At 36.7% G+C, this 24,694-nt stretch overlaps 1 protein-coding gene across 7 annotated transcripts in view; it reads right to left on the bottom strand.

Moving 5' to 3' along the window:
• The window catches only part of EYA1 (EYA transcriptional coactivator and phosphatase 1), a gene marked incomplete at its 5' end in the record, with an annotated part of 155,305 nt that overhangs the window by 32,213 nt on the left and 98,398 nt on the right, over positions 1-24,694 (bottom strand). For 3 of the 7 annotated variants that reach the window (XM_084280433.1, XM_084280435.1, XM_084280437.1), the window contains 5 exons: positions 5,388-5,477; positions 11,355-11,438; positions 12,554-12,693; positions 23,842-24,028; positions 24,448-24,526. In XM_084280433.1, the coding sequence (XP_084136559.1) occupies positions 5,388-5,477; positions 11,355-11,438; positions 12,554-12,693; positions 23,842-24,028; positions 24,448-24,526 (580 nt within the window). Of the gene's footprint in view, positions 1-5,387; positions 5,478-11,354; positions 11,439-12,553; positions 12,697-23,841; positions 24,029-24,447; positions 24,527-24,694 lie in introns of all 7 variants that reach the window. The other 4 variants (XM_084280434.1, XM_084280436.1, XM_084280438.1 and 1 more) reach the window with 2 other exon arrangements.

Raw genomic sequence — 24,694 nt, 5'->3', positions numbered from 1 at the left:
GCAGGACAGCGGGGCAAAGGTGCTGCCTGGTAGCCAGGGGTGGAAAGGGAGCACCATACCCCTCCCCACCCAGGCTGCTGCTCCAGCCAGCCAAGGCTACGGAGCTGCGTCCAACAGAAATCACAGGCAACTCTTAACACAGGCAGCTTTTCAGAGGGGTCTGTGCATAGTAATATGCTAATGCAATGCCTTAAAGGTTCATTAATCTGAAGTAGCACTGTATTTGTTATCACAAAGCAGTTATGCAGCTCATTTTGACACACAGAAGAGACCAAGCTCTGAATGTCCATCGGGCACACATTAATATCCATCCAGTTGGATTTTAAGTAAGAAAATGAAGAGAAATTAATCAGAGTTAGCATTGTTAGAATGTAACTATTTTTTTCCTTTGTTTTTCTTCCCAAAGAGCCAAAGTCACTGCTTTACAGAAAAACCTGATAACATTTCCTCATCTTTTATCAAGGTATCAGTAGCTGAAAAACACTGCTGTTCATTACAATCACTCCCATACAGGGACTCCACAAAGAAAAGTGAATAGTAAAGCCATGAGTGTGCACTATATATCCTTCACTAATGGCAGTAAAATGAATGCTAATCATCTTTACTGTACCCATATGCATTACTGCATTCCTCAGAGGTGTCAAAATTATTTTTTATAGCACCATAATACATAGAACTTGATTTTGAACCTACCCAAAAAAGCCCAAACCAAAAACCTGAAATGAACAAAAAATAATAGAAAGTTGTAAAAAAACCCCAACCCAACACTGCCCCCCCAGAACCCCTACAAATTAATTTGATTTTATTTACTTCTATAGAATTCAACACACACCAAAAAAGCCCCAAAAATCTTATTCATAAAACCAGGTAAGATTAAAAGTGAAACTTCGCAAGTGACATTTTCAGTTTCAGTATAAATATGTAAATGCATAAATACATAAAATCTTCAGAGGTACAGATAGCTGGTTGTCATATTTCAGTCCTATCATCAAGTTGCTAATTTCCCTAAAACACTGGAGCACGCATCCTAAAATACCTAATATGTGTAATAGCCCCATATACACCATTGAAATCTAATACCTTATTATCGCTAACACAACATGATCACAGCATGTGTCCTGCTTTTGGCTGGCGTAGAGTTAATTTTCTTTCTAGCAGCGGGTATGGTGCTGTGTTTTGGATTTAGGATGAGCATCATGTCGATAACACACTGATGTTTTTAGTTGTTGCCAAGCAGTTAAGGACGTTTCATCTTTTCACACTGCCCTGCCAACAAGAAGGCAGGGGGTACCCAGGAAGCTAGGAGGGGACACAGCCCGGGCAGCTGACTCAAACTGGCCGAAGGGATATTCCATGCCATATGACGTCACACTCTCTGTATAACTGAGGGTTGGCTGGAAGGCAGTTTGGCTCAAAAACAGCTTCAGGTGGTGAGCAATTGTGTGCTATGCGTCACTTGTTTTGTACATTATCACTGTTGTAATTGTTCTTCCTGTTGTTGTTATTAGCTTTTTTTGTCCTAATAAACTGTCTTTATCTCAACTCACAAGTTTTACCTTTTTTCTTTTTCTTTTTTTTTTTCCTTTCCAATCCTCTCCCCAGTCCCACCGGGGGGTTGGTGAGCAAATGGCTGTGTGGTTGTTTTAGCTGCCTGCCGGGTTAAACCACGACAGCATGTAAAATCACACATTCTCTTTTGATGAGATAACTCTGGTTCTCTTGAGAGCACTACATCAATGCAGTTATTGCCTCCTGCATGCAATTAAAATTCTACTATAGAACAGAGGATGAGATACTTAAATGAAAATTTTCAATACGGAAAACCTGAATTTCCAATACTTTGAAGCCCAAATGCAGATTTTGGAATCTAAATTTTGAGAGCATTACATTAGTTTCTACTGTTTGGCCTAGTATTCTTTTATAATTTCCTTATCAAATTACTATTAATGCCAGAAAACGTTTAATGACAGTGTTTAGATCAAAATATGCATTAGTAAATATTTTTTCCACTTTCAGTATGTTAAAAAACTTGTCATAGTCCTTTTAGCATGTTGTTAAGAAATATTTATCCAAGATCTGAAATTATTTGCTATCACATTAATTTGGAATTAATTAGTCCAAATAAATCTGTGCCAAGTGAAGAAAATAAGCCATCTCTTAATTTTTCTCAAAGCAATAAACTAAGAACTAGTACAAACTGAGGATGCAGTAAATAATTGTAAATCTAAATGAAGCTTAGCCATTTCTAAACAGGATACTAACTTCAGAGATAGTCTGAGAGATCTGATTTTTTCACTGACTTCAAAAAATGCCAATTAAAAATACTATTATTATTATTAATTATCATTACTATTACTTAAAGAGCAACATATAGGAAATTGTATGATTCACTTACCTGGCTGTGTCCCCTACTAAATTAGGATGTGTAAACTAGTTTGCAACTGATACACATTGGCATTGATTCACTTTATACAGACTAAAAAATGAGTGCTGAAGTTTACAATGTAAGCTAATAACATAAAATAAATCTCTAGGTTGTACTTTGAAAAGTCAGTTGGGTCATACACAAACCAGGCAGTGCTTCAGAAATCACTGCTGCAACTCTGCCCTTTGCATTCAAAATGTTAAATCCATCTTATAAGCAGTTTATAAGAAGAGAAAATACTTTCCCCCTAACTTGGATAACAAGAGAGCTGTTCTGATTAGAGCTTTCTGGAACACGTCAGATGAAAAGAAGATTTTTATTAAAAAACATTAACTTGTGGTATCTGGAAAAATGTGCATCATAGGCCAAAGTTATGACAGATGATTGCCTGCCTGTAAACCCAGCCTCTCTATATGCCAGGAAGGGTTCCCTCTGAGCCTGGGTGAGCCGGAGAGCATCAGCTTTCAGGTTCCCACTTTGAATTATGCATAGACCCAAAGACATGTCTACACTGTGGGTTAGACATGTTCCAAATCCAGCTTTGCTTGCCTTCATACTATTTCTGGGAAAGGATGCCCAAGCTCTGTGCCTCACTGGCAACGCTGCCTACAAACTTCTCAATTCCTAACAGCTGAAATGCTTATGCAAATAAATTGGAAAGCTTAGGCCTGAGCAGGGTCACCACTAGATCTTCCAGACTCAGTCCTTCATCAGCAAGAACAGATGCTTTGGGCCTGAGGCACAGCCAAGCCAAATTGCCTGCAGTTTTCATGGAAGCCTGTCAAGCCATAGGGGAGCCTTAACTTCCAAACCACCAAGCAAGGACTTCGAGTTTCTGAGATGGATGGGAGGAATCTGTCCCAAGGTCCCAGGCCTTTGAAATCAGGCAGGCCCTGTTAATTATGTGATGCTCACACAAATGACAAACTGAAACTTCAGGAGGACACACTCCTTCAAAAACACCACGTGTCTGCAACACGCTTCAGAAAACCTGAAATCTCTGGTGAGCTGAAAGCCTTAGTCTGTGGTCAGGTCTAGTCCTTATGCGCTACTTCCCACAAAGTAGAGGCTCTCATACACCCCTTTCCTGTATATACCTCTGAAGACTTTTCTGTGGCAAACCACAAGCACAAAAACACTGCCCTAGCATTGTTGAATATGCTTCTCTCCCACTTGGACAGGCCATGATCTTTCAGATTGAAGTTCATGTCCCTCAAAAATCATAATCATAGAATACTAGGATAATTTGGGTTGGAAGACACTTCAAAGATCATCTAGGTCCAACCCCCTGCCATGGGCAGGGACATCCTCCAATAGACCAGGTTGCCCAAAGGCCCATCCAACCTGGCCTTCAACACTGCCAGGGAGGGGACAGCCACAGCTTCTCTGAGCAACCTGTACCAGGGCACAACCAACCTCACAGGGAAGAATTTCTTCCTTACGTATGAAGAAGTAGCTACAAGTGTACTAAGTATCTGGCTATCCAGAGGAAATGAAAACTCACTGAATTTTATCAAATATGCTGTTAAGATACAGTAGTAGTTTCTCTTTCTGCTCTGGATAAAAGGAAATATTGCCAGAAATCAGAAACAGATTTGGAAAATAACTATCATTGTTATACTTTTCTACAAATCCAAAAAATCACTATATATGCAACACTAATAACGTTTCTTATATCCAAGAAAATATATTTACATATAGCTACCTAAATGGAAGAAAACACTACTTCAAAATTTAAAGAAATAATTGATTTTATTGTAAGTATAAAAAAAAAGCTCCACTAAGGAATGGAAGAAAAAATAAAGCACATTTAAATAATTTCATTACATTCTAAGATGCCAAATCATCTGTGAGTGGTTTCTTTTTAGATGAAAAGAAATCAAAATACAGGACAGATGTTGGACAAACCACATTTGAGGTCTATCACACACTGGCATTTTTCAAATGATTTTGGCTCATCTATTAAATAAGGTGTATTTTGCTTGATTTCGAAAAGGGAAACATCAGGAAATATTTAAAGGCCAATTGCTGCCAATTAACTTTGATCAGCAAAAGTTGCATTTGAATCTTTTAGATTCTTTTGCCTGTCTGGAATAACACACTATTCTAAAATCTAGCAAAACAACAACTTGATGATTAATGTGTGTTGGCAGCCCCACCACAAGCTTGCTTAACAGTTGGATTTTAAATAAACAGCTGTCTTCATTACGATGGGAAAGAAATCTGACTGTTTTCATGTTTTCATGTTATTAAAATATGATCAGAAATTGCTTTTTTGCCTTTTAAGATGAAACAGCCAGGCATTATGGTGACAGTCTCTTTCAGCAGTTCGGATAGTTTTAGAATGATCTCACAAGCGTCGCCAAACCATAGCCTATGTAGGCTGAAAAAGCCCTTGGCATACACCACCAGCTCCTCAGTGCATGCCACAGGGGAGAAGCAGAGAAAACCTAGCACATAACAAATCGTACCTGACACCAGGGAAGGCAGAGGACCTCCAGGAATAGGCTACTGAGACGGACAGCATATACAACATTAATAATTTCCCTCAGGTTTAAGGTAATACTTGTCCACAGTGGGATGGCAGTGAGAAATCTGTACCCAGCCATTAACTGTTTATAGAAGCTGAAGTTTAATATTTAATGGCCTGTGCAGACTATTGAAATCTAATGTTTATAGACATTTTTGGAGTACCCACCTCTAAAGCTCGTCTGCTGTGGTTGTGAATACTAAGACCTGTGAGGACAAAACTCTACCATTTCAACTACTGTAACCTTTGAAGGCCAGTGCAGATGTTTAGTGTAGATATTATTATATATCCGAATGATTATGTAATACAGATATTTTTCTAAATGCTTCCATAGGAAAATTGCAAACCAAAAAAAATGTCAAACCATCTATCACCACACAAAACCAGACAAATATTAAATCACCACTATGTTTTGAAGGAATGAACACTTACTTCTAAATCGTTAAAGAATAGATGCGTGTCCGCCAAATTGAAAATCATCTCTTCCATTCGGAGTCCAAGAGACACAGAAGTGGGTGGATCCTTAAAGAAGAAATGAGTACACCATCAATACCGTGCCTATATACACACCAGAATACAAACTGGATGATGAACCACTTTTCAAGAGAAATTATTTGATTCATTGAATGCAATGCCTACTGCTTCGGTTTAACTTCAGTAATTCTCTGATCCTGTAGTATAACACTAAGCAGTAACACTCAATACCATGACTTTTAATTCAAATGATTCTGTAGTGGACCCTCTTGATCACCCTTGTGCATCCATGGCATGAGTTCTTTAACACCCACACCCACCCACCCACCTACACACACACACACACACACACACACAGAGAAGGGGCAAATCCATTTCACCTAAACCTTCTCCAAATTTTACAACCGTTTACCAGTTTTATGATCAACCAGGGGAATGATAACACTATTGTAACTCAAATTTTCACTGGTCACAAGTGAAAGGATTTGCTCCTGGAAATACCTAGTGACTTTAAAGCAAATCACCATTATTGTTTTACTTGCAAATAGCAATTATATTTAAAACCACTCCTTGATTCTCCACAAAACCATGCTTTAATTATGTTTTTAGTTTGGCCCACCCATGAAGAGTGAACAAATCTATTGTTTGTTATTAATACATAACACACTTTAACTTCTCTACAGAAATTACCATAACAACTTATTCTTTACTGAGCTAATAAACTCAAAAAGCATGTTCAGCATTGCGGTTACCAAATGCATTACAGATGTTTGTCTTGTTCTGATTTTGTGTGTGTGTGTTTTATATATTTTCAATCTGAAAAATCGAAAAGAAAGCCTAACATATACATTTGATATAGAGTTTCTCATTTATAATGCCAAGTATATCCAAGTGCACAGAAGCATGAGTTTGAAAGAACATGTTATATTATCTCATGACACCCCCTATTAACTATGTTAGTTTGTTAGGAATTATATTTTAAATAGAACTGCAGGAGTGACGACCCATATTTTACTTAATATAGTATTAAATGATATAATATTCTAAACCTGATGACAACTCAAAGTTAAAAACCAAGAGATGCAGCACCTAGTTTCTTTTTCCAGCTCTCAATCAAATTAATAGGTGTTTCAACATGATCTCTGAACTTTTAAACACTTTTCTGTAACTACTGGTTAAAAGGCAGTATGTGTTACTAGCAAGGATTTGGAAAAGAATGGTGATTTGGCAGCCTGTTTGCCTTCTGGAAATGCCAAAGCAAAACTAACAAGAAAAAGCTTTTCAGAAGAAACATGTACAAACAAAGCTACATAGGACATACAAAACATTTATTCTTGAACTCACATATGAGAAGAGTAAATAAGTTTTCTAGTATCAAAAAAAATAACCCTTATAAATGGGAAAGAAAAATTGCATCATGCTATTTTGATGAACTTAGCCCTTAAAAATAAGCCTTCTATTTAAACTGGCACTGCCAAAAAAGAAAAGATTATTTCATATTTTCCTTCTTTATTCAAACAGAAAGACTTTAAAATATGATCAAAACTATTCTATCTCTCTGTTTTAATACTACTCTATTTGTAGACCCATGTCTTCCTGGAAAGCAGGTGACATTTTCTCTTTACCTAGGCCTGAGGCTACTTTTCCCTTTGACATTGCTGCTTAACTTGGTGCCTAGTGCTTAGCTACATTTTAATTATCAACTGCTAACATAATGGTGTAGATCAAATCTTATGCAGAGCTTCAATTTATAAATAAAAACATTATTTTGAAAAGCAAAATAAATGGACAGGGAGCGTATGATATTGCTTATGAACCCATACAGTTAATTTTAAGCAAATGTATCTGAATATATATTTCAAGTTTCAATGTACACCTTTGAATTAAACTTTCATCACACTTCTGAGTCTGAAAAAATGGCTTTTTGCAAAGCTTTCTGTGAACCATTTTTAAAGGGAATACAAAATAGAATGGGGATTTCTCTAATGTAGTATTAAAATAATGCCAATTATTAGGTTAATTTAATTAGGAGAAAAACAAACAAGAAAATCATTGTCACCTACTGAAAATGTCAGATTAAATACCATAAAAACTAAGAGAAGAAACAAAACAGGTGGCTTTTCAAAGAAAACTTAATTCCTTGATTAAACACAATTTTTTTCTATAGAAAGTTCCACTTAACGTAAAAACCATGTTAAGCTGCAGCTCTGGATACCCACAAATATAACAGAAGCAAAAGCCTTATCTGCATTAGGGTTTTTAATATCTGCATAGTCACAGTACTGCAACTGCTCTAGTAAAACAACACAAGAGCCTTGGTTTAAGGCATGGAGTAGATTAAACTCTGATGTCAGACATTACAGTGGGGGCTGAAAACTTAAAAAAAAAGACAATAAGGTTTTTTTTTTTAAAAAAAATAAATCCCATACCAAAGCTTCTTTTGCAGTTCTAAGCCACTAATTGCTAACTAATTATTGTGAGGTGCCACACAATGAAGAGGAAAGCTAACAATCTCTTCTTGTTGATTGGATTTGCAGGTTCAGTTCAAGTGTCTTTTCAGGTATGGTCAAAACCAGGTACGAATCTCTGAGGGAGGTACAGTTTAGCTAAAGAAAAGAAATACCAATGTCAAACTGCTTAAGCAGGCCTCTTGTTTTGAATATTGGTATTGGAGCCAAAACATTGTCTGTATGTCATTTCTAAAATCTACCCACTTGATTTCTTTGTTTTGTGGAGAAACAAGAAGCTGAAAAACAGGAAAGTTCACTTTGGGTACAAGGCTTATTTTCCACTTAAGCCTACAGGTCACAAATGAAGGGTTAAGTGAAACCAGGCTTTGTTTTTCTCAATCTCTAAAATATATTAGACCACATTAAAATAGCTTATAATTTAAAGGAAAATTCCTTTAAAGCCTCTGAATATAAATGCTTTCACGGTGAATGGAAATGTACGTAAAGACCACAGTATTCCAGTGCCAATACTGAAATGTATCTTCACCTGTTCCAAGATACTAAAGAAAAGCTCCAGCTTTTTCCAAATTCCAAAACTGAATCAGTTGACATATGGCTCAAAACCTAAGTTTTAAGGTGCTAGATGCCCTAATGTCAGTTAAAGCAAACTGATAACTAGATATTTGATCAATAGATCTCTGCACATACTGAAAAAAATATATTTCAAAAGCAAAGGGAAATATTTCTTTTTGTTTCTTTTTCATCTCTTCTGGAAGGACAAATAATATTGCTAAACTAGTGTCATATATTTCTATGAAATTCACAGAGTTCAAATCACCCTTAAATAAAAACATAGCATTTTATACCATGACTGTACAAACTGAAAAGCAAAGGTATTATTTTCTTCCAACAGAGCTGAAGGACAAAAGCAGGGAGAAAGCAGAACACAATAGCAGCAAAAGGAGAGCAGGTGATAAAAACCTATGAGAAAGTAAGAATATACAGAAAAGGGTGGCACAAGCAAGAAGTTATGAGGAATGAGGTAGAGAATAAGGAAAAGAAAATCAATCCCTTCAGCAGCAGGGCTGCTCATCATTCATAGTCATTCACCATGAAACTCACTCAGGCATTATGAAAAAAGCTGAATGCCAAGTTGCCAAATCCTCTATTACTTAATTAGGATATTTTTGTTTGTTTGGAGATCCAGTTTTTGTATTTTAATAAGCAGCTTAGATTTAGTTTTCTTAAAGGGCTTTTCTAGCCCTCACCACAGTGCAGAAACATATGAGAATGTGATGTTAGATAGCACAAAAAGCAGAATGGGAGTGAAAAGAATAAAAACTGCCCTCAACATTTTTTTTCCAGATTGATTTATGATCCAGATTTCTGATTTTAAGGCCAGAAATCATTACAAAATACTCTTTAAAAATATGCACCTCCCACTGCTGCAAATAAAGCCTAAAATTCTCATGTGGCAGGTATATGTTTTAGCATGTTTGCTTTCAACGCTTGATACTGTCTTCCTCCAATGTCTATGAAAATTGCTAACTGTTTTCTGAAGCTGTCAATTACCCAAGAAAAAATTGTGACATGAATAAAACTACGAAAACAAAGCAAGAATGGCACACTTTCTTGAGTGCATCTGGGAGGCAAGGACATGCACATTGCTGCTACTCACCAAAAAGGCCTAACGTTTATCCACAGCATAAGTGCTAATGCCATCCGTCATGCCTCTTAATATCAACGGTTGGTTGTTGTTTAGCAATGCAGAAGTACATGCCATGCAACCAGAGCCAGCTGGGCAAAACCTACATCTCAAGCAAACAGTGCCAACAGTGAGGGAGCTGCAGTCAGGAGTCAGCCATCTCCTTGGAACATATGCATTTATATCTCTTTGCAGCTGAATACTAACCACCTTCCTCAACCTCCAGCAGCCAGCAAGAAAGGTGTTTATGTTCAGGCCCCAATTAATGAAACCACTATTGGGAACTAGTAACAAAATGGAAAAAATATGCTTGCACAAGTTCTTCTAGGGCAATGACTAATTAGGCTTTTCCAGCACTGCTCTGCTGCTCAAAGCATGTGCTGAGATTCTGCTGGCACCGACTTTTTTTGTGAATACTGGGATTTGTTTTTCTCATTCTGAACTGAACTCTTATAGATTTGGTGCTTTTGGGGTGCCATGCAAAAGCTGGTTTGGTCTGAGAAAATGAAAATAGCTTTTGGTAAGTGTTTAACACTATAAATCTGTTGTCTATATACATCCATACAATAATAGCTGAAACATTTAAAGTTCTGGTGTCTTTTTACTCCTTGAATATAAATTAATAACACCTAAGAAAACAAAGCAGCTGAATTAACTTGCTTTACTGACACACTATGAAAAAAATAATAATTATATTCTTCAAACAGGTAAGATGCCGTTTCAGCAAAGGCTTCTGGAAATACACTGTACCTGAACATGCAAAAAAGGTTGGAAAGCAGTACTGGTTTAGATTTTTATAATGAAAAGAGCTATTGGGAGCAATTCAAAACCTGACCCAAGCATGGACTGTATCAGTGTAGCTTTGCCCCTTTTGCCTTTTGCTGGGTGTAGGGTAAAACCTTTCAGTGACATATAAAAGCTTTATGAGAAGACAGTGACTACATGAAGCCAGATAAAACTATCTAGTTGTTCTTTATATGTAGAACTTGTTAAAGTTACCAAAAGAAAAATCACAGTCTAGTTATACCTCACATGAGGTGAACATGAAATGGCCTAACAAGTTTTAGCCCAAGCTGAGACGTTAGCTTTCAAATGTAATTCTGGAAAAACAAAGCTTGATCTCACAAGTGCATTCCATTCATAAACTGTTCTTATTCACCTAAGACCATGTTTCTCTTCTGAGATTACTGAGGAAACCCACAGTCTGTACACATATTCATCAGGTCAGTTATGATTTATAGACTGTGCATAATAGAAAGATTTGACTCATAAGCAGACTTTCAAAAACCATCAGTCAACATGTACGATAAAAAAAATGTTAAGGTAAAAAATTTTAGACTGGTCTCCCTGTGTCCCAAAATATTCTTCTTCTTCCCTTCCTAATACAGAACACAGTCCACTGCCAACTGCTCAGGACTAAAACATTACTTCAGCAATCACTCCTGGAAGTTCTTGACTTTATGAGGGTAGGTAAACCTTTGCCTATTTTGGTTGTTACAACAAGCTTAAGACGCTCTGTACCTACAAACCAAACCTCAAGTGGTCAAAGTATCACTCCTAATGTTATTTAATTATTTACTGAATATAAGAACCAGCTGAGTGCAAAGAAAGGACACATGAGAGAGCTTTACTCTTTGATTTTTTATGTCTTGAAACTCCAATATTTCATGTTTGCCTCTAGAAAATCAACTAACGTTCTGGTCTTCTCTGTGTATCAACCATAAACCAGCAAGTATTACTGAAAACTTCCATCAGTTTCTTGACACTTACCCTTCCATATCTGTTAGCATAGGACCCTGTAAGCAAGGAATGGAAAATGATGATTGTCTCATCCAAATCCCAAATGAATACTCTCTGTAAAAAGAGAATCAAATCAATGTGTTCCTCTGTGAAGCCGATACTTGAAATGGAAAGTTAAAATTTGAATCAGTAAGCGCACAAATGAGAAAATTGTATTGAAATGGTTATGTATTAAAACCATAGTTTCCTTGCCATTTGTTTTCAGAACTAACAAGTTTTTTCCAGAATCGGGTAATACAATCTGTTAGTTTCTTACTACAATTGCTATTATATCAAATTATTCTATTAGAATAGAATTATAGTTATTGTCAAATACACACAGAAAATGAGATTGTACAATGTATTATTTTAAAGCCAGATGTGAGATAGAAACTGAAATAAATTAAGAGAAGCCTCTGAAAATTAAATCTTTGGGGTTTGAATTCTGTATTTCTACAAGTCTGACAAAACACAGTTCACATAACTGCGCTTGAAAATTACCTTAAAGCCAAAATAAAGCAAATTCCTGCTAAGCACTTAAATCCCCTTAATCTATGTTCACTTTTAATGAATTTTAGGCACCTGAACAATGAAATTTAGGAACTTAGATGCTGCATGTGTAAGGATTTATGGTATCAGTAAATAATTCTTTTGCTTACAGTCAATGGAAAATATGTGTTTTAAATTTGTCCTCTGACCACATACAAAATGATATTTTAATGAAAAATAAAGTGTCCAAATGCAAGTATTTTAAATCATGGTGAGATTGTATTTCCCATGATGAGAAACGGGCTACGCTTTTGGAAAGGAAAAGTAATGCAGTGAGGACACTTCTAGCAGTGGTCTGTCATTGGAGATGTGTTCTCGGCATAAAGTATGGGCCACTGGGAAGAACGTGAACAGGAGAGAACAAAACCCACTATTGTGCTAGAAGTGTCTCCTGTCCAAACATAAACCTCTCTTTGACTTTATAAAAGCTTGTACTGCTTTTTTTTTTCTTTTTGAAACAATAGGAGAAAGAAACTCCCAGAATTATTGAGAAAAGTATTTTTCATGAAGAAGGTTCTATAGAAGAAAAAGTGTATCTTCTACAAAAATAGTGTTGGGAAAAAAATTCATAATACTTCTCTGTACAAAATAATTACAAAAATAGAGTCTGTAACAGGTCAAAGACATCTAATATAATGTACCTCTAGATCAGAGTCTGGTGGTGGTGAAGGATTATTGTTTCTTCTGCCACGGCCACGTGATTTCCCATCTGAACTACGACGCAATCTATCTGAATCTGAATCTTTAATGGGTGTTGATGGACTGTGGATTGTACTGTATTCTGCTGCAGCAAAGAAACGACAGTTTAAACTTCAAAATGTTCAACTTGCTTTTTACATGTGACACTAAAACCAGGACATTTATCAAAGAGTCCTAACTAAAATAATTAAATCTACAATGATGAGTGGCAACACTGTTACATAAATTAATTCAATCAAGTTACATGTAAAAAGAGAAATATTAATTATTTCAGTAAACAAAAAGTAGAAAAAAAATCTTCATTCTTTCAAATCATAGAGAAGATTATATTCCTTTAAAGATAAGATTAAATTCTAAATGAACAACTTTAAGGGATGCCAAGTTTTTTTAAAGAACACCGCTTTAATTCTAAGTTTTCAAACATGCTTTAAGATAAGCATTATGGTAACTTGTAAGAAAAAAAATAATCCAGATGGGAAAAAAAAACCAAACCCATACAGAAAATGTAAACTTCTCAAAAGACACTTATAGATTGCTACTTTTCATGCAGATGAACATGGTCCTTTGCAAATATGGCATAGAGTCCTTATTTTCCCAGGGTAAGTTAAATTAGTAAGTTTTAAATATGCACCAACTATGAAGATGAAATTTATAGTACTCTTCACAGGCCTACTCAATATTGAATTTCTCCAAAGAGTATCTTCAAGACAGGATACAATTCTTAATTACTATGCTTCAGCAAAATTTATGGACAAAAATATTTACTGTTGTTGAACAAGTAAAAAAGAATAATGAATGATTTACATATGAAGAACAACAAAGTTTTCCTAAAACATGCTAGGTGGAAAATGTTTTGCTATTCTTAACATCCATAGACTCAGTAACAGTGAAGTGCTTGAACATTAACAAAGAAGACACCCAGCACAAATTATCATTCCTAACTCATTTAACCAGAAGTACCATACTCCTCAGAAATGCAACAGCACATTTTTAAATCTGTTTTCATGACTTCATTTCACAGTCTCAAGTTCACAGAGAAAAGACTTATTTTTTTTCCCTAAAAAAACCCTCTACTTTTGTGAAGGCAGCTGAATTTTTCCGCATCTGGCGTATTTATCCATTTCACTTCTCAGTTAACATTAATTACTCTTTAGAGTTTGTTGGATGTGGATAGTTGTATCAATATTAATTTTCTTTTTAATCAGCCTAGACCATGGCATTCCAGTTTGATCAGACAGGTATACTTCTCACATAAGTGACTCTTTCTCCTACAAAAACATCCTGTTGAGGTCAAAGGTTAGATTAAGGAGGAGACTGTGGACATCTGTGTAACACTACATACAATTACTCAAAATAATAATGGTTGCTTGTTCTGAATGAAAGAAAAAGGTCTTGTAATTCTGATGTTCAGCCTTCAAATCTACAGTTAATGGAAATCCGTATATATCATATATTTCACATTATACCTCTACCTAACTATCTCAGGCTACAATAAGCAAAGCAGAATAAAAAGTTAAAATGTAACTCTAGGATAAAAAAAAAAAAAAAACTTCAAAAGAGACTAGACCTATACCTAAAAAAGTGATTCTGTGTATATGCCAAAAAAAAATCATCCAGCCATGTCAGTCTACACAACTAAAGGTAGAGGTTTAAATGTTGAAGATCTATATTCCAATATTATGTATTTTTCCAATGTCAATGTACACTTAATTCACAATATTTATTTAAACAATTTGAACTTTGAATGCTGATTACTTTTTTCACCTACTGCATTTGAACATAAATAAGAAATCACAGATCAACCACTACAATTTTTCCCAAACTTTTAAACTTAAATAGGTTTACCTGCTATACAATATTATTATTATAAATCCATTTTTAAAAGATAGAAAACAATGCACAAAAGCCTTTAAATAAATCATAACCAGGTAAAATAAACAGAGTGAGTTTCTTCAATAGGCATATTGCCGAACCATGTTTTAAATATGTGCTCTAAAATTCAGACATAACGAACAATTAGGCTTCCTACTGACTACTTTTAATTAGGGTTGCTCTTCGTCTCTGACAATAGTTTCAGGAGTTTGGCTTCAGATTCCAGTTTTTCAAATTCTCACATCATACACATAAAACCTAAAAGTAGTAAGCTTGGGGTAGTAACAGTAACACTAAAAAAATAGAGAACAGATAGCATCGTAAAAGTATAAACAAAACTTCATGACAAATAAAACCAAGTATACCTAAAAGAGTGAGCACACAGAGCAGAGCACGGTGAGGGCAGGGAAGAAAGTCTGCTTATAAATGCCATCCAGCTTTCCATTTTTGTAAACACCTTCATTTACTTATACAGCATTCAAAATTTCACACACAGGGCTGCAGGTTTGAGTGGATGCTCATTTCCATATCCCCTTCACACATACAAATTATCTGTCTGGATGGGCCAGACCCTCGCCTGTCAGAAAGGCAACCTCAGGACCACAAGGTTGGCTTGGCACACCTTAGCCCACCCTTCTTGGTACCACTCTACCTGCATCATTCCCAAGAGAGATTTGTCTGTCTTGCTGTTATGGATCTCTCCAGCAAATCCACTCTGAGGCTTTAACAGCCACGCCATTAGAAACAGAACATACAACTTCAGCATTGATTACAGCAATATAAATTCAATCTGTGAAAGCAGGGGAAAAAAATATTACCTTTATTCTGCTTGCATGCATTTGAAGACTGTTCGCAGATCCCCTTTATTGTTAAGTTAACCCTTCCCTGACGATCCTCTTTTCTAGGTTTTGATTATCGCTCTCTGTAGTATCGCCAAACTGGACACAGTAATCCAAAGTAAAGTCAAGCAAAGCTTCACTTCCTGTTTTCTGCAAGCTACCCTCCCCTGGACACCATTTGGCAGCAGACAAATTGCATTTTCTGCAATATTTTTAATAAATGTTAGTTTCAGGATCTCTAGATTATCTTCCAAGAAGAAAGTAACATCTAACTGGTTGATTCTCAAAGACCTGGTCAAATATTGCACATGAACTGAATACACAAAATTGCTAATACCTGGAGCTTCCGGGCCTACTCAGGAGACCAGTCTGTTACGAACAGCATGACAGATGGCAGTAACCAATGGCGAGAAACATGACATCGTGTGCAAGAATAATTCCATGTACATAAAGGGAAACTATAGCATGTGCCTTTTTGGATTAAAGCTGTTTGATGGGGCAGCCTCTGTGTACACGGCTGAGTTGCCAGCTCCCTGTCCAATGGTCGCTCTCAGGTCCTCATAAGGAAATCCAATTAAAGAATCCAGTGCCCAGCTAAGCCCTGAGCCTTGACAGGCCCAAGCCCTGACAAATTCTGGAGCAAGAAAAACAACAGTGGCTGAGGGTACTCAGTGTGACACTAATATTTGCAGTACTGAGAGTGGTCCACAGGGAAAGGTAGAGCCTAGAAGGAGCTGCCAACATTCCCCATCCCACATTTGTGCAGTTCATCATTCCTGCCTAAATGTATACCTCACACCTGCTCCTATTCAGATCACATCTCCATTTTTTGAGTTCTCATCCTGTCTCCAAAGAACTCGCAGCCCCTCTCAGCATGGTGTCATCTACATATTTAATAGGCAAACACATTCTGTTCCGTCATCTAAATGATTAATGAAAATGCGGTCTGGTGCTAGGCCCAAGACAGACACTGAGGAATGCTGCTGTAGCCATCCATCTATTTTAACAGTGAGCTCTCAATGACTTCTCTCTGGCCACGGTTTCCCAAACAGCTTTATATCATTCTGCTATAGTTTCTGCTGGATTGCTTTAGCCTAGTTTGCTTATAAGCTTTTAAAGTGAGAAGATTTACTTGTCAGGGCAGCATAGGCTCTGAAGTCAAACCACAGAGACACAAAATACGTTACTGTTACACCCATTATTTTACATTAATTCTATGTTCGTAGGAGGTTAATTTGTTCAACCTCAGCTGACTTCATAGTACCAGACGCATTGTAATATTAGCCAAGGGAAATGATGATGTTTCTAAGGCACTGAATTTAATTTTATCCTGTTCTTGAGCATCACAAACACAGGGAGGTGCAGGAGAAAACCCAGCCTGCCAGAAAAGAAGATGAGCTCTCCACTGCCTGTCTCAATACTAAAGCAAGATCACCAAAGGAACTTTCTGCAGCCAGGTTGAACACAAGAAGTTCAGATAAAAGCTAGGAGATTTGTGGTACATTTGCTGAAAGATGTCAGGCTCCCAAAAAATTAGAAGGGTTCATGGGGAGCCTGAAGATATCACTGGACGAGCAGCGCTGAGGGATGATACAGCCATGCCGCATTAGAGTCTGTGGGATGAAACAAGTGGTGGCAACAAACCAAAGCTTCACTGCCTGTTTCTGAGAAGTCATTTCAGTGTAAGTCCTGCCTGATCTAATCTCCTGAGCATCCTCAGTAGGGACTGGAGAAATTAGGAACTGTCCTGGAGGACACCTTCCAGGTTAGTTTTGTCTGGAAGGATTCCAGCTGGGTGCTCTAGGACTGCTTTGCTGAGCCAAAGTTCTGCGTCAAAACAGAACCCTGCTCCAAATTAAAATCTTAATCTAGGCACACCCTAAACATACAAAGAACAGCAGCTTTGGAAGCTCCCTGAGACAAAAGTACCTGGAAGCTGTAAGAGTGCTTATGGCAAGTCTTATAAAATTTAGCCTGTCCTTGCTGCTGCCAGGGTGTCTGCTGATGGCGACCACAGCAGGCAGGGTATGATCCAGCAGTTTGGACCACAACAGCCACTTCAGAAAGTTACTGTTCTGCATCCAGACACATAATTTTAGATCTCTCTGTTATGACACCTCTCTATGAGGAATAAAATGTTTTTACATTCTGGTTTACCCAAAATACATGAACCATACTGCAGCATTCTCCTATGCTTTAAGACACTATATTGTTGCAGCTTGACATAATGCTTCATAAGCATATACTTCCCCATTATACATCATTAGACTGTCCCAGGCGGGTTGTGGAGTCTCCTTCTCTGGAGATATTCAAGACCTGTCTGGATGCCTACCTGTGTCTGTCCTAGGGAAGCTGCTTTGGCAGTGGGGTTGGACTTGATGATCTCTGGAGGTCCCTTCTAACCCCTACGATTCTGGGATTCTGGGATCACTGCGGGCAGTTTTGATGGTTCTGTCACAGAGGACACTTTTCCATCACCTCATAAATAAGAATACTTTGATTACTTATGAATAGACAATACAGCCAGAGATACCATTCACAACACTGAATTCTGTAATTCTGTTTGTTATGAAAATCCCCTCTAAGTAACTGGTGTATTTTCTTCCTATTGATTTCAATGTACCATACAGCAACAGTACCAAATGATAAATCAGGAGAAAACAGCAAATCAAGTCTATCTCTGGACTGACTAGTAAGTAAATCCAACTGGCAACTGTGTGGATAGAGCTCTCGCTGTTGACAAAAGTATTGCAAATGTCACCAGACTTTTTCCCTACGACACTGAAAGGGTATGCAAAAAAGAGTAAATGCACATTATCAAAGTAATCATATCTCATGTCACAATGTAAATCAGGTGACTGAGATGGGCCTAGGATAGCTAGCATAGTCAAATGTCTCTGCAAGTAGGTATGTACAAATATTTTCCATTTAGATTGTGCCTAGATTAATGGTCTCCCCTCAAATATTACACTTAATTTTGAATAAAGACTTTAACTTCTCTAGCCATTGTTGTTTCAACTCCTGAATACCAAAATAAAAGTACATGATTCAGGTAGTTTGAATATGTCAGTCTCATGCTATGATTTTCTGTACTTTTGCATAAATAAACATCAAATTCCATAAGCACTATACAAATGTCTTCCTTTACTGGACCAGGATCAAACAATGCAGCAGAATCACATAGACATCTGAGGATTATTATTTTTTTTTACTTCTCTATAAAAAATATGACTACTACATTAGTCATAAGTTACTAAAAGTACTAAGTATTGCACAAAATACAATAATGCCTGCTGAGGGGATCACAGAAGGACATCTTTAGTCCTGTTCTGACAAGACGTCAAAATCTTCACCTCAAAAATGTATCTACTCCTTGAGGAGTATGAAGATACTCTTATAAACTTGACAGAAACCCCCACTAGTCTGTTAAAAATATTGACAAAAATTACTATTTATTTCAAGGCTTGGGTGAACTAATGGCAAATCTTATATGCAATAGCATACATTAACTATATATGACAACAACTATATTAACAAGCCCTACAATGGGCCAGATTTTTTTCTCCAACTTTCAATGTTGAAGAAAAAGAGATGAAGCTATCCCATGGACAGGTAGTACTTGTCTCCATTCCTTACTTATTATTTATGCTTTCACACATTTTGAAATTAATAATTTTTAATGCTACTAAAATTAATGATTTATCTATTTTTAAAAGAGCATCAAGTTTTTAGCCGCAACATATCTTGTGATAGTGAGTCAGGCTACGTGTTGCTGGATGCAATATGAGTTCAATGTTAAACTTCGTTAAGCTAAAACCAGAACAACCATTACCAGAAAACCAAAAGCAGTGCTGTATTTTGCCATTCATTATAGCATTCAATGCCATTTCTCTTGTTACAGAATTTTCATTGAGTTTCCTTCCTATACAAATATATACTCTAGATTTACTCTTCATTTATATTTATGAAAAAGAGCAAATTTGAGAACACCAGTAATGTACTGCAAATACAGCCGTATTTCTTTCCATACAGGTATTAGCAAAAAGTTGTCTATATAGTCTATTCGCTCTGTTTCACTTTCCTGTCTCTAATTTATTGTTATGAAACCTGATAAGGAGAAACTGTAAAAGTAGCTTTCCCTTCTGCAGTACTAAATGTGATATAGTGTTCAAGGAAAAAGAAGTTTAGTCTTTAAGAGCAAAATGGTGACCCATGGCTGAGAACAATTTTTGTTGGCTAGCACAGCCCTTGTGGGGTTTGTAATCTGCACTGTGAAGTATGTGAGTAATATTAAAAAAAAACCCCAAACCTTCCAGTAATATTTTAAACATACTTATTGCAGAAACCAAGAAACCCGAAAGAGATCAAATCCCAAGAACAATGCAAGTCTCTCTTGTGAGAAACACTGTTTAATACATTATAAATACAGTATCAGATGAAATAAAGAATAAATTTGGCTTTGTTGAATGGATTTCTAAACAAAAACTTCACAGGTCAAGAATTCTTTGTTACCAGCAGTGGTGACAGAGATGAACTATTCCAAGGGAAAATTATTAAAGCTTTAGAAAAAGTAGTAATTTTCTACATCAACTGTTAGAAATACATGTTATGAATGTTCCTCTAATTATTTTACAACATGAAGGCAGGCATAATAGATTGAGACAAAACTCCATCCGTCCAGGATAAATTTCAACACTGGCCAACAGCAGCTGACTGTGAGAGAGTATAAAAAGGACAGACATACACACAATACTAATTCCTCACTGTCTCCAGTGATTTTTTTGTGTCAAGAATTTCTCAATTTGATGTTGGTGTTTGTGTAAAACCAGTCCTTGAGTTTGTATAAGCAACGCTTGAACTGGCATAAACTTTTTGCATCTACAACATCCTACAGCAAGGAGCTATACCACTTACCTACATGAAATACTTCCTTTTGTTCACTCTGAACCTACTTCAGTGAATTTGGAAGAGAGTGAGAGTTTTTTTTCACTAGTCCACTTGCATTTTTAAAAGTAATTTTAATTATTATTACCTCTCTTACATACAACAGCTCATGAAAAATTAGCCAGTCGTTGTTCATCCCTGGGATAATCTACTCGTGTGTGGACCCAGAAGGGCCCTAATATTCTAGTGTTATTCTGATGGAAAACGTTTTCTTCTGTAAAGCAAAAGTTCGAATTCTACAAGTGGAAGAAGACTTGAAAATTCTCACTTTTGAACTGAAACAAAATTTCCAACGAATTCTGAAGCAAAACACACATTAAAAATTTGGGAGGTCATACTGAGATTGTTTTGTTTCATCATTTTCTGACTATGTCACTGTTCACAAGGAAATCACATTCATTTGTATGTCTGATTTCTGGAGACAGGAACTATCTGCCTCTGTGCAATCAATAGGTTTTCTCATGACTGATGTAGAAGAAATTTTTCAGATCCACAAAGAAAAAACACTGAACATGGAAAATCTCAGGTTCTTCTGCAACAATCCCTGGACATCCAGGATTGCAAAGCAAAAATGTGCATATTTAACTAAGAACTGTAGGAAACCATAAAAGGATTATTTTATATTTGGACAAGGAATTAAACATACTTTAAGTGAAATTATCTGAGCTTTCTGAGTCTGCAAAACTCTACTAAAAATGTCACAAGAGCACATAATTACTTTCTCTCTTTTCACATGTTTCTTACCAGACTCTTCTGTTTCACTTACTGGACCAAATTCATAGGAACCACCTATGTCTGTCAAATTATTCTGGTGCCTCTCTAAAGTCTGAAGGCTGTTCTGTGCTTTTCCTGGCATGGTTCAGAACCGCACAGATTACATGGCTTTTTTAAATATAGAAGATGTCTAGGGATATCAGATCCAGTAAGAATAGCTGCAATTCAGCAGCTGGAGCCCATCCTACTAACGGGATAGAGTAGCCTGTACTGCTCCCCACCATCCCTCATATGCAGTGGTCCAGTCGTGGTCGAGAATCGACAGCCTAACTTGACCAAATGTAGCAAAACCTCCTAGAGAAATGTGACTAGGTTAGTTTGCTCCTTTGTTCTGTGCTTTTCAATTTCAAACTTCCCTCTAATATGTCTTTCACTTGTTCCCAACTCCACCAGAACTCCCTTGCTGCATGCTGATCCCCGTTCCTTTGACCCTAACCTTGCTTTCTCTTCCAAGCACACCATGTATGAGCTTTGCAATAAACCTCAGCATGAAGAAAGTAAAAAAAAAATTGTACTGCCCAAGGGGAAATGGCAGGCACAGCATTGGATTTACTGACAGATTCTTGCTTTCCTTCTACTAGGGTTGAAGGTTCAAAAGGTTCTCACCTAATTTTAACTTATGAAGCCACTACAGGTCTATCAGCCACCTTAAACTGCTCTCACACCAGTGGAGTGGGTTTGGCACCTCAGGATTAAGACTGCAGATAAGCTGAACTCTAAATAGAAGTACTCATCTCTCTCCACTCAATACAGAATTAGTTTAAACAGGCTTGATCCATCCTTACTTAAATGTGTAAAGTTAAACGGAGAAATCTGTGTCTAGCCCCATACCTTCTGCCAAATGCGACTGTGTTGGTGAAGTGGAACAGAAAGATGGTTTCCATTAGCTCCTAATAAGAGAGTGGCCCACAGCAGGTACTTTCCTAAATATGCCTCTGCCTGTGGCACAGGCAGTCAGCCCAAGATAACTCCATATCTACATTAAGACTTATTATTTGCAAACCATTTGAAGTACCTTTTTCAGAACTGTTAAATCAGTGACATAAATATCTCAGGGAAAGAGACGGCAGTCCCAGCAATGCCAGAGAAGGTGTGCAGATGTCCAAGGAATGGCTATCTCTAAGCACGCAGTGGTAGGGCACCCATGGATGTACAGCTTTCAATACAGGGAATCATAAACAAGAAGAGGGCTTAGGTGTAGGACCCATCCATGAGAAAGCCAACCAACTTATTTCAAATTTTGAGACAAAACTATCTTAACAAGAGTGTGGAAGATTAGAGGGAGAAAAGAAAAAAAACTTCTTAAAAAGGAACTGATAGAAAAGTCCTGTTCAGGCTTCCTGAGCACAGAAGACTATTTAAATAGGAAGGCAAGCTTTAAGCCACTAAGTTTGAGCTTGGGAAAATACATATTTCCTCTTTCACTATGTGTTTACTGTTGCTTTTAGAAAGTATCAACTACTTTAAACAAATACATGCAAAGGTTTTGCAAAAGATCAGGACCAAGATAATACAACAAATCAATTTTAGTAGCTGATAAAAGCTAAAACTTGATCACGTTGGGGGGTGAGGTGGTCTAAGAGGAACTGTGTCCAACTTTAAAATAAAATTTAAAAATCCCACAAGGAAACAAAACCAAATAATAAAAACAAAGTGAAAAGCCAAGTGATTATGTAGAGTCTAGTACACAGCCATATATTCTAAAAGGTGCAGACTGCAATATGCATTCATATATTTAGAGACATTCCTTTCACAAGTACACTGATCACACACATGTGATCTTCTGTATATAAACACACACCAGGTGTATTTTCCTCCCTACTTTACTTTCAGCAAATGTACCAGAAGACACAACACAGCATACATTTTCTTCAGGTACACACTCATGCAGAAAAGAAACGGAGTACTACCAAATTATAGCAAAGTTCACACTGCACACGCAAGTACCATCATGTATTTAATGAAAACAAAATCCAACCTCCCTCAACAAAAGTCCAAAACAAAACCACCTGAGAAAATTGCCAAATCACAGTTGATTTTTTACCACATTGCTGAGAACATACAACTGCAACCTCGGACTTTCCCTCTGACAGGTTTCAAACTTCTGCCATCTACTAACTACTGACACACTTGAACTGTTAAAAAATGTTTCAGATTTTTTTTTAATAAAGAATGGGAAAAGTATTTTTCACCCCTCACTTCCAAAACCAGCTGGAGCAGTTTGGCATAAATGTTCAAAAAATATCTCAACTGGCATAGGACAGCCAAATTCCAGCAAGAAAGGTAAAACGACTGGGAAAAAGGACAAGCCACTGAAAATCTTTTCTTAAAATGGAAACACTTGTGCAATTTCAACTCCCCATTACAAGCATTATTATGTTCTCTGAAAGTGAAAAACACAAAAGCTCTCTTTCAAGTGGACAGTTGGGCTATGGTCTAAAGGCCTCTCAATTTCAGTCTTAGGAAAAATCAAAGGAGTTTATCTTGATGAAGACAGAGCTTAAAAGCATCAGGTTCTGGTTTAGTGTAAAGACCTTTCCATACCCTGCAATTTTTCACACAAGCACTTTACAAATAAATACAAACAACTTGTATTTTTGTACAAGATTTAAATTTTTACTGATCCCAGTTCTTCTTTAGTCTATTTTCCGTTAAGAGTCTGTGCAAGATGGGCCACAGGCTCAGGATTAAGAAATAAAAAAAAAGTTGACGACTATACACAAAACAAAAAAAATCCAATTCAACCTCCTTTCAACTTACAAAAACGTGCCTCATAGGGACCATAAAATCCATGTAATTACCTGCTGCAGGATCTGTAACCGCTTGACTGGTGATGCCAGATGGTGGTTCTTGAAGCTGGTATGTTGCATTTGTGGAGGGTGTCGTTGGGCTGGTGTTGCTGTTTGTCATGTAATGTGAAGGATACGGTGAGCTATTATAATACTGTGCATACTGGCCTTGGCCAAAACTGGGATAAGAGGGATATTCCTGCAAGACAAAAAAGCAACTGAATAGTCCATCAAAGTTTTGCTACTTTTTAGTATAAATTCCAAAATATAACTACAAACACATGTCAGATTTTCAGCACGTATGCTTCCTGGACTGGATGCGGCAGGACCTAAAACTGTGAGGCAGTAAAATGAAATCTAAATTACTCATAGTTTAGTATGTCTTCTCATACAAATAGTTTATTAGGCACACTACTGAAGATGTGTGAATAAAAAACATCAATCTCAATTAGTTCTATTATTGGAAGATGATGAATTGGAGAAAAAACATTTATAAACATTACTCTAACTTGAAATTATGCTAATTGCATTCAAAAAGCTATTTAAGGGTTACATTTTTTCACTGTATGAGAATTCGAAGTTTGCCAAAGTTTCCTTAACTCATATTTACAAATTTACCTGCTGTGAACTATTAAATCCAGTAGAATTCGTGAGTGAATTATTTCCTGCATATATTCCTGATGATGTTGTAAAACTGCTGCCTGAAATGAAATGAAAAATTATGTGAATTACTAAAACACAGTATCAGAAAATAACTTCCATCATGCGATTATATCATAAGGGTATGGCTTATTTGTAATATTTCCCATATGTTGACTGATTTGGTTGTCATCAGCTCTGTAACATGTTAATATAGGGAAAGTGA

Source organism: Gallinula chloropus, assembly GCF_964237585.1.
Source record: "Gallinula chloropus genome assembly, chromosome: 2".
Classification (NCBI taxonomy): Eukaryota; Metazoa; Chordata; class Aves; order Gruiformes; family Rallidae; genus Gallinula; species Gallinula chloropus.
The sequence above is the reverse complement of the archived record's forward strand: the minus strand, read 5'-3'. Positions and strand labels throughout refer to the sequence as shown.